Source organism: Lissotriton vulgaris, chromosome 12 (assembly GCF_964263255.1).
Source record: "Lissotriton vulgaris chromosome 12, aLisVul1.2, whole genome shotgun sequence".
Lineage (NCBI taxonomy): Eukaryota > Metazoa > Chordata > Amphibia > Caudata > Salamandridae > Lissotriton > Lissotriton vulgaris.
In genome coordinates, this window is record NC_141700.1 from 738,469,531 (window position 1) to 738,482,680 (window position 13,150).

General features: G+C 47.7%; 1 protein-coding gene across 1 annotated transcript in view; it reads left to right on the plus strand.

Moving 5' to 3' along the window:
* The window catches only part of LOC147678465 (vomeronasal type-2 receptor 26-like), a 74,097-nt gene extending 67,625 nt beyond the window's left edge, over positions 1–6,472 (plus strand). The window contains exon 5 of the mRNA XM_086946585.1: positions 5,577–6,472. Within this exon, the coding sequence (XP_086802711.1) occupies positions 5,577–6,472 (896 nt within the window). The remainder of the gene's footprint in view (positions 1–5,576) is intronic.
* Positions 6,473–13,150: the final 6,678 nt, after the last annotated feature.

Consider the following 13,150-nt stretch of genomic DNA (forward strand, 5'->3'; position numbering starts at 1 on the left):
TCATCAATGTCAAATTCTGCGATTCCTAAATTGCGAGAAAAAGCGAATCGCAATTTAGAAATCGCAGAATGGCATTCATGAAAAAATGCAAGTAAAAAAAGCGAATCGCAATCGGCCGCAATCACCGATTACTAGTTTCCAAAAATCACATAAAAATCGCAGAATCTGCCGATACCCTTGTTGAAATAGCGATCTCGCAATTACCGAAATCACAAATTGCGATCTCGCTAAATGCGAGATCGCAAAAACGGGAAGTCGCATTCTGAGCACAGTGATGACATCACAACCAGGAAGTAGGCATGTTCCACCCTCATTCAGCATTGTGAGCCTGAAGTGGAAGCAGCATTGCCAGAGCTCCCCTCCAGAGTACCTACAGGTGAAATCCAGGAGACACCCCAGTGCACACCATGTCACAGGAAGCTGCAGGTGAAACTTCCACAGGAAGGAAAAGGAAAATTAAATTTTCAGAACAAGAGTTAGAATATCTGATAGAGGGAGTGTGCAAGGACCACAACCGCCTCTTCGGGAAGGACTCGAGAAGGGTGCCTTAGGCCGACAAAAGGAGGATTTGGGTGCGCATCCGCGCAAAAGTGAATTCCGTGGGGGTGACCCAGCGCTCTGTGGATGACTTGAAAAAACGATGGTACGACCTCAGAGGGCGGGCCAAGGAGAAGATCGCAGAGAGGCTGGGGGAGCGTGTTTCGACAGGAGGAGGGGATCCCACTGTCCCACCCAACACCCCACTTGAGGACCGAGTAGAGGACACCCTGAATCAGCAGGCATGCGTGGGGGTAATCCAGCTGGACTCCTCCCGACCCACCCAAGATACACAAGATAAGTGCCATGTGAATGCGACCCTGTCCCTTAACAATGGCCATGACCCCAGATCATCCCATTACAAACCCCAGTCATGCAGCCAAAGCACACCACAAAAGCCCTATTGCATTGTCGGACATGTAGTCTGACCACAATTACCACCTAGCCCCATACAGCCAGAACTGTTCAGTGAGAGTCAATCCTGCAGCGAGTCAGGGAATGGTAGCCTGCATGCATGTAGGAAGCTCCAATGTGTAAGTAACATGTCATTAATCAACGTCCACTTTACATCACAGGTGGCGCTGAAGTACCCAGTACGGATAGCGATGCCCTGCAAATTGAAGAAATAACAGAGGACACTGAGGGAGATGTACATCCATCCCCACAGCCAGGACGATCAGGGCAAGCTGCCGCACCAGCGGTCATACCACCACCTGCCCCTGTGGACAGTGCCACCTCTGCGCCAACAGGCGCAGCAGTACCACAGCGAGTGACTCAAACACCAGTGGGGCTGACAACACCAGCAGCAGCACGCAGACAAACCTGCCGCCCTGCGGCTGTGAGGAGCCAGTCTAGCGGACTGGTGAGGGAGCCACGCAATACCACATCACGCGCTGGCAGGGGGGTGAACGTGTGGGCCCCTGGGCTCTCTATTGAGCGCCGTATGCTCCACGTCCACCAACACAAGCCCGTCATCTCGCTGCAATACATCTCCAGCTCAACAAGACCCCTAGGAATGTTGGTCAGCTGACAGACCGTATGGAGAGGATGACCGCTGCTGTGGAGGCCAACACCCAGGCCATGTATAGCCAGCGAGACATCAACCGGCGCAGACACCGGCAGCTGCTGACCCGCCTGTCTGCATACACGCGGTCCAATTATATCATTGGCAACGCGACCTCCCAGCTGTCACAACACTCCTTGGCCATGCAGGTGCAAATGGTCCAGTGCTGTCAGGACGTCGCGAGAGCTCTGGAGCAAGTGACAACTGCAGTTCAGGGTACGCAGGCAACTGGCCATGGCCAGGTGGGGGGGGGGACGACACTAGTGAGGCTAATTACAGTCATAGTAGCCAATCCGTGCCACTGGTGGTAGCACCTCGCCGCAGCACCAGGCCTTCTGCTGCCTCACGGCCAAATCAGGAGGAGGAGCTGGAAAGAAGGTTGGGAGCATCTGCCCGGAGGCGGCATTGAACATTTGATTAGTACCATGAAGGGCCATGCTGCTGCTACAAGCATGCCCTCCTCAAGAACATGGGACATATGACGCAATATGGCAATCATGTTACAGTTTGGGGAATTCCCACTTTATTGTGCAAAAAACAATAACAAATATTCTGTTAAACTTAATCTGACTCATGTCATTATTACTATTGTCATGCATGAGTGAAGTCGGGTGTGGGGAGTGGGTGCACTAGAAACAGTTCATGCTGATTTGGCGCCTGTGTCCTTCTGCAGGATTCTCCCCGCGTGCATGACGCACATGTGCAGGTGGTCGGTTGTCCCCTTCCGACTCACTGCCAGAGATCTCTACAGGTATCCTGCGATTGGTAGCAATGTTGTGGAGGATAGCACACACGGCCACGATGCGGCAGCAGACCTCAGGCTTGTATTTGATGGCCCCACCAGTCTTGTGAAGTATGCAGAATCTGCACTTCAAAAGGCCAAATGTCCTCTCAATGCAATTTCTTGTGCGTATGTGTGCAGCATTGTAACGCCGTTGCTGTGGTGTTGCAGGGTTGAGGTATGGGGTGAGGAGGTACTCACGGAGAGCGTAGCCATTGTCACCTAAATGATAGGAGCAGAGGGTGAGTGCCTGTTCTGCGCAGCTGCATGATCACAGTGTACTATTTTGGGACATGTGTACTTACCTAGTAGATGTCCTTCCCCAAAGTCTCCCCTGGCCAGTCGTGTGTGGATGCCGCTGTGCCGGAATATGAAGGAGTCATGTGTGCTCCCCGGGTACTGTGCCACTATGTCCGTGATGAATGTCTTAGCATTGCACACCATCTGGATATTGAGGGAGTGGTAGGACTTGCGGTTGCGGTACATGTATTCCGTTTGTGCTGGTGGGCAGATGTGGATGTGGGTACAGTCAATGCATCCTATTACATGTGGAAATCGTGCAACGTTGTAAAATTGAAGCTTGGTCTCATTCAAGTCCTGTTGGCTGGTGGGGAATGAGATGTAGTGGTGTAGCCGGGTCAGCATAGCCTCCAGGAAACTCCTTAGGCAGCGGGACATGGTGGGCTGGGATATCCCCCCTGCAACAGCGATTATCCCCTGGAAGCTTCCGGAGGCCAGAAAGTGCAGGCTGCACAATACCTGGACATGTGTGGGCACGGCATTGGTCCTCCTTGTTGGGTGCTGCATCAGGGGGTCTAGGTCCCGGATCAGCTTGATGATCATTGCCCCATTCAGGCGGTACTTAGCGTAAATTTGCTCCGCAGTTTGGCCCAGAAGGGTGACCCGCTGGCGGAATTTCCGCTCCTGGATCCTACGTCTGTTCCGTGCTGCTCGCTGTAGCCTTCGCCGCCTGACCACCATGTAGAGTCCTGGCATTGTGAGAGTCCTCATGCTCCAGCTGCATATCCTTAAGTATGTTTGGTCAGGCCTGCACCTGTTGGTAGTTTGTTAAAGTTTTTTTCCCTACTGGTTACCACCTGGTTTGGGTTCTCCTTAAATTGCGCGTCGCAAATAGCGATTTTTGGGTTTTTCGCATTTTGCGATTTTTCTTGAATAGCGATTGCAATTATTTTGCGATGTCGCAAATAAATTCGCAGATTCCATGGTTTCTCGGAATTTCCGATTCGCTAATGGGCTTCTTCCAGGATTATGCAAATTTATTTGCGAACTCGCAATTTTTCTTTAGCGAATTCGCTTTTTTTGAGATTTCACTATCATGAATTCCTTTTATTCAAATTGCGATCAGAATTGCTAATTCGCAGCTATTGCGATCGCAATTTGGCTTCATGAATCTAGCTGAAAGGCTTAAACTGGCTTGAAAGGAGATGCGCAAATCGATGTAATTGTCAGTTTCAGATGTTGGTGGTAGATTTAGGACAGTTTCGGCAGTCTACCGTCCAAATCAGGAGCCTTATTGACACAGGAATGTGAAATATATATTCAAGCTAGCATTCTCAGTTTTGTCTCAAATGTATCCAGTTTTAAATGATGCTATTTTAGCACAATGTTGCTCTCATTGGAGAACTCCATGGCCAGCGATAAGGGACTAAAGCAATCTGAACCCCATTTTTGTAGCTACGGGCGCCATGTTAGCACGATGTTACATAAAAGTCCTGATGTTCCTCATTACAAGAGTTATTTTGTATAATTATGAACCATTATGGTTCAATAGGCAGCGGTCGCTGGTATGCTGGATAGATTGGTACTATACATGAGGCACCATTGTAAGCTCTAAAATGTGAACTGTAGTCCCTGTATGTTTCAAAGCCTCGCAGACCCATGGCTGCAAGGCTACCGAGTCCCTGCACCAGGTGACAGGTACCTTGAGGTGCCTGCCACGGGGTGCAGGGATGAACTGCACCCCTGCTCTTTACAATGAGAGCATGCATTCTGTTTGGAATGCATGCTCCCATTGTAAAGTATAGGATTGCAACCAAAAAGGGTTGGGTCGCATCCTACTTGCGGAATTGGGACGGATGACAAGAGATCTTTTGGTTCCAGTTCCCAATCGATATCGGACAAACTCCGGTCCGTCCAACATCGGAATCGGCCCCTAAGTGTATAGTATGTGGCAGAAGTCACACGCTTTATGTTTGAAGGTCACATTTTCAAAGAAGAGAGGTTTTTATGAGGAAACTAGACCATTTGTGTAGTAAAAATATAGCTGCAGTGTGGGAGAAAATTGCTCCACAGTTTGCACATCATGGCTTTTAAGGGATTACTATGACCAAAAATGAAATTATTTTATATTAGCTGTTTACATGAAATACCCCAGCAAATGGAAGAAACAGAGACAGCCTGCTCAAAAGCAAACACAGGTTATGGAAATATCCCACTGGGATAGACGGATTAAACCCTAACATGAGGGGAACTGAGATGGCAAACATCAAATAAATGTGGAGGATGACAAGTGATGAATGGCACTTACTGAAAGATAGAACCTTTCACATACTACTTTGTTAGGTAATTTGACTTTCTTATAATTCTTCTTAAATGAACCTGGAATGGCTGTTCCAACCTTTGTGAGTGCCTAGTTCCACCATGCCAGTGTATTCCAGCTGCCACATGCCTGGACATCTTCATAGGAATCTATAATAAATCAATCTACACCTTCCCCTGTCTCTATTCAATCTTACTTGTGCAGACTATTGGCCTTTTGGGATATTCCTGACATTTGTGACCCAATCTAGATAGGGCAGTGGAATGTACACAGCATTGACAGCTGTGCAGGACAAGGTATATGTGTACATGGTGATGCTGCAAGCTACAGTGGAGGAATTTTCCTTTTAACTTCTTAAAGGTAAGGAATTAAAAAAACAATTGAGGTGTGGTTGGTTAGAAGGGGCCACTAAAGTTGGTGCCAATGAATAGATGTTGATGAGGACAGAGGAAATGGTGGAAGAGTTTCTCAATGTGCAAGTTGTATAACTGTCTATAAGAATCCATCTTTATTATTAGGCTATCTAAAATTATCTGAATTGTACTGAACATCAGGCAAATTGTTGTCCTTCACACCTTGATGAGTCTATGTTCTTAAATGCATTATTTATTTAAAAAAAATGTCTTCTCTTACAGATTCCAGTAAGTGTTGGCCATGTCCAAGTGATCAGTGGCCTAATGAGAGACGCAGTGATTGTGTGCCGAAGAGATTAGAGGTTCTTTCCTACATTGATCCTATAGGAGCAACTCTGTCTGCTGCCGTCATACTCTGCTCGTTCATAACAATAAAACTACTGATCATCTTCATCAAATTTCAAGACACTCCAATTGTGAAAGCCAACAACAGGAATCTGACTTATCTGCTCTTGGTGTCTCTTGTGTTGAGCTTTCTTTGCTCTTTACTCTTCATTGGAGAACCTCAACCAATATCCTGTTTACTGCGCCAAACTGCTTTTGGAATCTTGTTTGCTCTCTGTGTATCATGCATTTTAGCCAAAACCATCATGGTCGTCATCGCATTCAATGCCACAAAGCCAGGTAGTAATATGAGGAGGTGGCTAGGTCTTCGTGTACCCATGATTACTGTCTCAGTTTCTACTGTAATTCAAGTCCTCATCTGTGCCACCTGGCTTGTCCTTTGCCCACCTTTCCCAGAGAAGAACATGAAAATGAAAACAGGGACCATCATCTTGCAGTGCAATGAATGTTCAGCGATTGCCCTGTGGTGCATGCTGGGATACATGGGTCTTTTGGCTTCCATTAGCTTCGTGGTGGCCTTCCTGGCACGGAATTTGCCCGACAGTTTCAATGAGGCCAAGTGGATTACATTCAGTATGCTGGTGTTCCTCAGTGTGTGGTTGTCCTTCATCCCAGGCTATCTGAGCACCCAAGGGAAATACATGGTGGCGGTGGAGGTCTTTGGCATCATCTCTTCTTGTGCTGGAATAGTTGTTTGCATCTTTTTACCTAAGTGCTACATAATATTGCTACGGCCTGAATTGAATACCAGAGAACATCTTCTAGGGAAATAATATTTATGTAACAGGAAGATAAACCCAATTAAGGAAACCTTGTATCCATCATAGTTCAATTTTACTATGTGTTGTATGCTTTAAGGACGATTTCAAAAACATTTGAATGTGAGTGCCCTTAGAGAAAATCTACCTTTGTAATGGTCAAAGATGCTGTATTAGATTTATTTACTAGCTTTTCTTCACAATCAAAAACTCAAGGATTATTAGCAAGGTTCCTGTTTTTCTGTTTTTATTGATTTGACTGGATAATTACAAACAGAAAACAATTTATTTTTCTGTTTGTATTGTTTTACATGAAAAAATACTGAACATCTTTTTTTGGGGGGATGATTCTTGTTAGAAACGGGACCCTGGCCGGCCAAGACTCGCGTCGAGGTCAGTCAGGGATCGCCATTTCTAAGTGTCAGGGCAAGGGAGTTACACGCCAAGATAACCCCTACTCGCCCTCTAGGTAACGTGGCGCGAGCAGTCAAGGCTAAACTTGGAGGCGATGTAAGTTAAGTATTTGCGCACGCACCCCAGCAACAACAACCAAAGGCCCACCACAAAGGAACACTCCACACAAGGTTATGTAAAAATAGCCTTTGTATTATAATAAATATACATCAGATAAAACACACATCTTGTTACACTGTGCCAACAGGCACGGGCGGAATTTACAAGGGATATTTGTACAGGACAGGGCCACTTGGACCACTGTCAAGGGTATCAGCACTTTTAGAAGCAATACTTTCAGAAATAGCACTTTAGAAAGTAAAATCACTGTAGCACAAAATCACACAACCAGTAATCACTGGTAACAGGACCTCACTAGCACCACCTGTACTAGGGAGAAAACAACCACCTACACATCACAATACCTGTAGGGGTGTAAAAACAAAACACATGATGCATTAACATTCAGAGGTGTAAAGGCACATGACGCATAAACAATACATTCAGAGGTGCAGAGAAAGTACCATTGCGCCAAACTCACAAGTCACCACCTGTGACTGTCCCGGTGTCCCAATGTCAGGGCCTAAACGTGGCAGTTGCCCACAAAGTGCTGGGCAACTGGAGCAGGGAAAGTTAGGGCAACGTTGGAGCCTCTCTGGGCTCAAAGAACCACCACTGTGGCACTGGTGAGCCTCTCTCAGGCTCTTAAACAAACAAGCGTGCTGCTGAGCCTCTCAGGACTCCAGCAACAACAGGTGCAGCCTCGCTGGGCTGTGGGTTCCCTGCTCTGGGGACCCAAAGCAAAGACAAATGCCCGGCAAGAGCCTCGCAGGCTCACGACCGAAATGGCCCTCAGAGCCTCTCTGGGCTCGTAGCAAATGCCCTCGCGAGCCTCTCTGGCTCTCTAAACAAGAAATGGCGCCCTGTCGTTGGAGCCTCGCTGGGCTCTCTTCACGCAATGCCCCCGAGCCTCTCTGGGCTCTTCCACACGAGGGCGCGAGGTCGCGCTGCCGAGGGGGGCAGGGGGGGGGGGGGGGGGCGGACACCGACAATGTGTTGCGGCGCCCCTCCCTCCAGAACGGCCACACTCACTGGCTGGTCTCCAGCGGAGGCGGGTCTCTCCCGCTGGTCCCGGGGCTCTCCTCTCCACTCGGGGAGCCTCGGGGATCCGGCCGGCAGCTTCTCTCTTCCCGGCCCAGCGTCAGAGGCGGGACTTCCGGTCGGCCTCTCCTGGGCCGCGCTAGGATTGGGCGGACCCCCAACCACTTCCGGGTCGCCGCGGGCAGTGCGGCGGCTCGCTTTTAGGCAGGCAGGCGGCTTCCCAGGTGATCCGAGGAGTGGGCTCCCTCGTAGATCAACAACCCGGGCTAAAACAACGCGGCAATGAGCGGGGTGGCACCCGCGCCGCCAACGCAAATATAAAGCGAGGTAGGCACTCGCTGGGCACCGCAATTTCGGGCTGATGCCGGGTGGGCACCGGCTGGCTCTCAAAGCGCTAGCAGCGCTAGCCTCTAAGAAAAGGCGCTCCCAAGCGCCACCGGGCTAAATGCAGCGCTCTCAAGCGCTAGACAAGGGATTCCAGCGCTCCCAGCGCTGAAGGACAGAGAGCAGCGCTCTCAGGCTGCAGGCAAGAAGTCCTCAGTGCTCCCCAGCACTGGAGGACAGGACAGGGCTCCAGCTGGGCTGGAGGCAGGCAGGGGGGCAAGGCTGGGCCAGAGCCAGCACACTGGGTCTCCAGGCAGGGAGACTCCCCAAGTGGCGGTCCTCCTGGCCCCAGCAGCAGCAAAAGCCCCCTCTGGCAGGATCCAAAAGTAGAACATTTTCCAAGGGGACACAGCCCCTTTTTATACAGTAAATCCTTTGTTACAATGTGCAGGGTGGGGGGAAAACCAGTCGCAGCTGGTTCTGGAGCACTCTTGATGGCCCAACCACCCATTTCATTCACTGGGGAGGCTAGGGTCGTTAGACACACCACAGGGGGGCGGAGCCAGCATTGTGTGGGGAAAACCCAGCCCATCCAGGACCCAGGTACACTCCTCCCACACATCACTCATGCTAATCTCCCACTCACCACCGGGCAGACCCATCCAGACTTCCTGGAGCCTGGCATGCCAGCCAGCTCCAGCCAATCACGCTCCAGCACCCTCACTGCACACATATCTCAATGTCCAGAAGTAGCACTTCCCAACTAGACACATACATGCCGCAGACACCATCTTGCAGCATTCACTCTCACGAGTTTACACATACTAAACTCGAGCCTGCACTCCCCACGCATCAGGAACTACCAGGGACACACACATTCCCCATGCATTCCTATGGGAGGGCAGGCCAGCCATACTACACGCACGCACTTTCACTCTGGGACTCAGGGGAAAAGTGCGCAGAGACCCAAAAATCACTGACACAGGGTCACACATAAGGCAAAAAGTCTAGGGGTGAACCTGCCCTGCGGGCCAAGTCCAACAATTCTCACTACTGTAAATTCATGTGGCAGGTCAATAGCAGGCAGGGAAGGTAAAAAAAAATAAAAATACTTCTAATGAAGCTTAGATAACAGGCAGGTAAGGTACAAAAAAAAGGATTCCAGTGAAGCTTAAATAATTGCAGCATTACATCTCTTTAAGCCGTTCTACAATGCAAATGATTTCAGATTGCAAAAGTGTACTGTAAATGGCTAAACCTCATTAGATATTCAAACATGAGTAAACCTTTGCCAGTTAACCCCTTTTTCTGCTAGGCCTCAACAACCCCACCCATGCTAAGCCTTATTTGGGCTATTTGGGGTTGTTCGCGCTTAGGCCCCTATAACTTTTGTTCAACATAAGGTATCCACAGAAAATGTGTGTTCTTTTCTTCAAATATATAGAGGATTTTAAAGGTACCCAGGGTTTGTGGATTCCCCTGGAAGGGACTAAGAAATAACCCAAAATTCAGCAACATTTTGTGTTTTGGGGGAAATATTGGAAAAGAGTGCTGTAGAACAAAGCATCTTCTCACCTTTCAGGAACAGGCAGACTTTTTCTAGAAAAGCAAGATTTTCTACCCAGTTTTGCCATTTTACTGGGAAATAGTCTATTTCTCCTATTTTTGTGATGTGAGCCTCCGTCCAGTTATTGGTAGGAATGGGTTTGAAACCAATAACTAACAGTTGAAATAAAACAATATAGAAAAGAATTGAAAATAACTGCAATTTTTTCACCTACATTTTTACCTTTTATGTCTTCTAAGTATGGTAGATGTTTTAAAGCAATATACCATTACATCCAGTGGATCCTTCTGGTTGCAGTGATATATAGGACTTGTAGGTTCACCAAGAAATCAAAGTACCCAGAGCCAAAGACTGAGCTGCGCCTTGCAATGGCTTTTCTTTTTGTACCAAGTAAACAGAAATTCATTTTGTAAAATATAGAGTGAAAAATAAGTATCATCGAAACCTATGTAATTACGAAATGGGAATTAAATATGGAGTTTGGAAGCAGTGGTTATTTGCACGTCTCCTAATTTCTGGGTGCCCATACTAGAATGTGAATTAGTGGGCATGTTTTAAAATGACTTCTTTTTAACACATTGGCTTACATTGGGAAGACAGACATGCATAGAAATTCAGTTGGTAATAACACTTGTTCTACTATTCTGTGTTCCCCTAAGACTTCCAATAAAAATGATAACTCACTTGTGTGGGTAGGCCAAGTGCCCACAATAGGAAACAGTCCAAAAAGCAGAATGGGCACAACAACACATTTTTCCTGTGAAAACTGACCCTTTTTTCGCAATGTGCCTAGTTGTGGATTTTTTACCCTAGCTCACCCGGCACCTAGGGAAACCTAGCAAACTTGTACATTTTTGAAAACTAGATACAGAGAGGAATCCCGAATGGGGTGACTTGTGTGGCTCTCACCAGGTTCTGTTACTCAGAATTCCTTGCACACTTCAAACTTTGTGCCCAAAAAATGTCCTCACATTTCTGTGATAGAAAGTTCAGAAATCTGGAGGAAACACACAAAGTTCAACCCACCCAGCATTCCACAAGTCTACCCATAAAAATGGCACCTCACTTGCATGGGTAGGCCTAGTGCCCGCGACATGAGACAACCCAAAATGCAACATGTACACATCACATTTTTCCAGTGAAAACTGACTCTTTTTTTGCAATGTGCCTAGCTGCAGATGTAGGACCCTAGCTCAGCTGGCCCCTAGGGGAACCTAGCAAATCTGTACATTTTTAAAACTAGACACATAGAGAAATCCAGGATGGGATGGTTTGTGTGGCTCTCACCAGGTTCTGTTACACAGAATCCCTTGCAAACCTCAAACGTTGTCGAAAAAAACAAATGTTCCTCACATTTCGGTGATGGGAAGTTCTGGAGCCTGAAGGAAGCGACAAGCTTCTACCCAGCCAGCATTCCACCAAGTCTCCCAATAAAGATGGTACCTCACTTGTGTGGGTAGACCTAGTGCCTGTGGCAGGAAACAGCCCAAAATGCAGTCTGGACACACCACATTTTTCCAGTGAAATCCGACCGTATTTCGCAATGTGCCTAGCTATGGATTTTGGACCTTATCTCAGCCATCACCTAAGGAAACCTAGCAAGCCTGTACATTTATTCCCAAGGAAATCCAGGATGGTATGACTTGTATGACTCTAACCAGGTTCTGATACCCAGAATCCCTTGCAAACCTCAAACTTTGTAAAAAAACGAAATTTTCTTCACATTTCTGTGATGGAAGGTTCTGGAATATGAGGGAAGCCACAAGTTTCCAATCATCCAGCATTCCACCCACGCCTCTCGATAAAAATGTTACCTCACTTGTGTGGGTAGGCCTAGTGCGTGAGGCAGGAAACGGCCTAAAATGTAATGTGGACACATCATATTTTCCCAGTAAAAACGGACCCTTTTTCGCAATGTGCCTAGCTGTGGATTTTGGACCCTATACATTTCTGAAAACTAAACTCCCAGGGGAATCCAGGATGGGATGACTTGTGTGGCTCTCACCAGGTTCTGTAAGCCAGAATCCCCTGTAAACCTCAAACTTTGCAAAATAAAAAATAACAATTTCCTTCCATTTCTGTGATGGAAGGTTCTGAAATCTGCAGGGAGCCACAAACATCCACCCACCCAGCATTCCCCCAAGTCTTTCAATGAAAATGGCACCTCACTTGTATGGGTAAACCTGATACCCTCAATAGGAAATGGCACAAAACATACTGTGGAGACTTGAAAATTATCGATCACAATACTTTTGCAAGGGAGGCACTGCGTTTCTGGCCCCACGTTCGGCGAGCATCTAGGGAAATCTACCAAAGCCAGATTTGTGCAGGGGATTCTGGGTAAGAAAACATTGGGGGATCCACATAAGCCACACCTCCCTGGACTCCCCAGGGTGTCTTAGTTTCAGAAATGTCTGGGCTTGGTAGGTTTCCCTAGATGGCTGCTGAGCCCAGGACTAAAACGCAGGAGCCTTCTTTGCAAAAATAAGTTGTTTTGTGATAGATGGGGGCACCTGGGTTTTTGTTCCCCGCTTGGTGGTCATCTTGGTAAACCCACCAATCCCAGACATTTCTGAAAACTAAATACCTGGAGGAGTCCAGGGAGGTCTGGCTTGAGTGATTCCCTAACATGTTCTTACCCCAAATCCCCTGAAAACCCTTCCCTCACATTTCTGTGTAGGATCAGTGTGCTGGCACACATTTCCTACCACCCAGTATTCAGCTCTGTTTCTCGATATAAATTATACCTCACTTGTGTGGGTGCCCAAAGTAGATTCAGCATAAAAACGTATAAAATTCAAAACTGAGAGAGAACCAAAGCGTGTCCATAAGGGCAGTTGTTTTATACATTTTTAGGTAGCTTTGGGCACCCAGAGAAGTGAAGGATCATTTTTATCAGGAAATCGAGGGGAACGCTGGGTGGTATGAAATTTGTGCCGGTGCAGTGAGGAAAATATGACTTTTTTAGCTAACTTTGAGGTTTGCAGTCGATTCTGTGTAGGAAAACGCTGGGGGATTCCCGCAAGCCATACCGCCAGCCATGCAACAGTTCGCCCACACCATCAGCCAAGGGTCATCCACGAACACCGCCAATCAAGCACCATCCAATGCACACAGCCAGCCAAGCACCAGTTCACACACACCACCAGGCAAGTGCTAGACAAACACACTGCTACCAAGCACTAGTCAACACACACCACCAGCCATGCACATGTCCACACACACTGACAGCAAAATGCCAGTACACA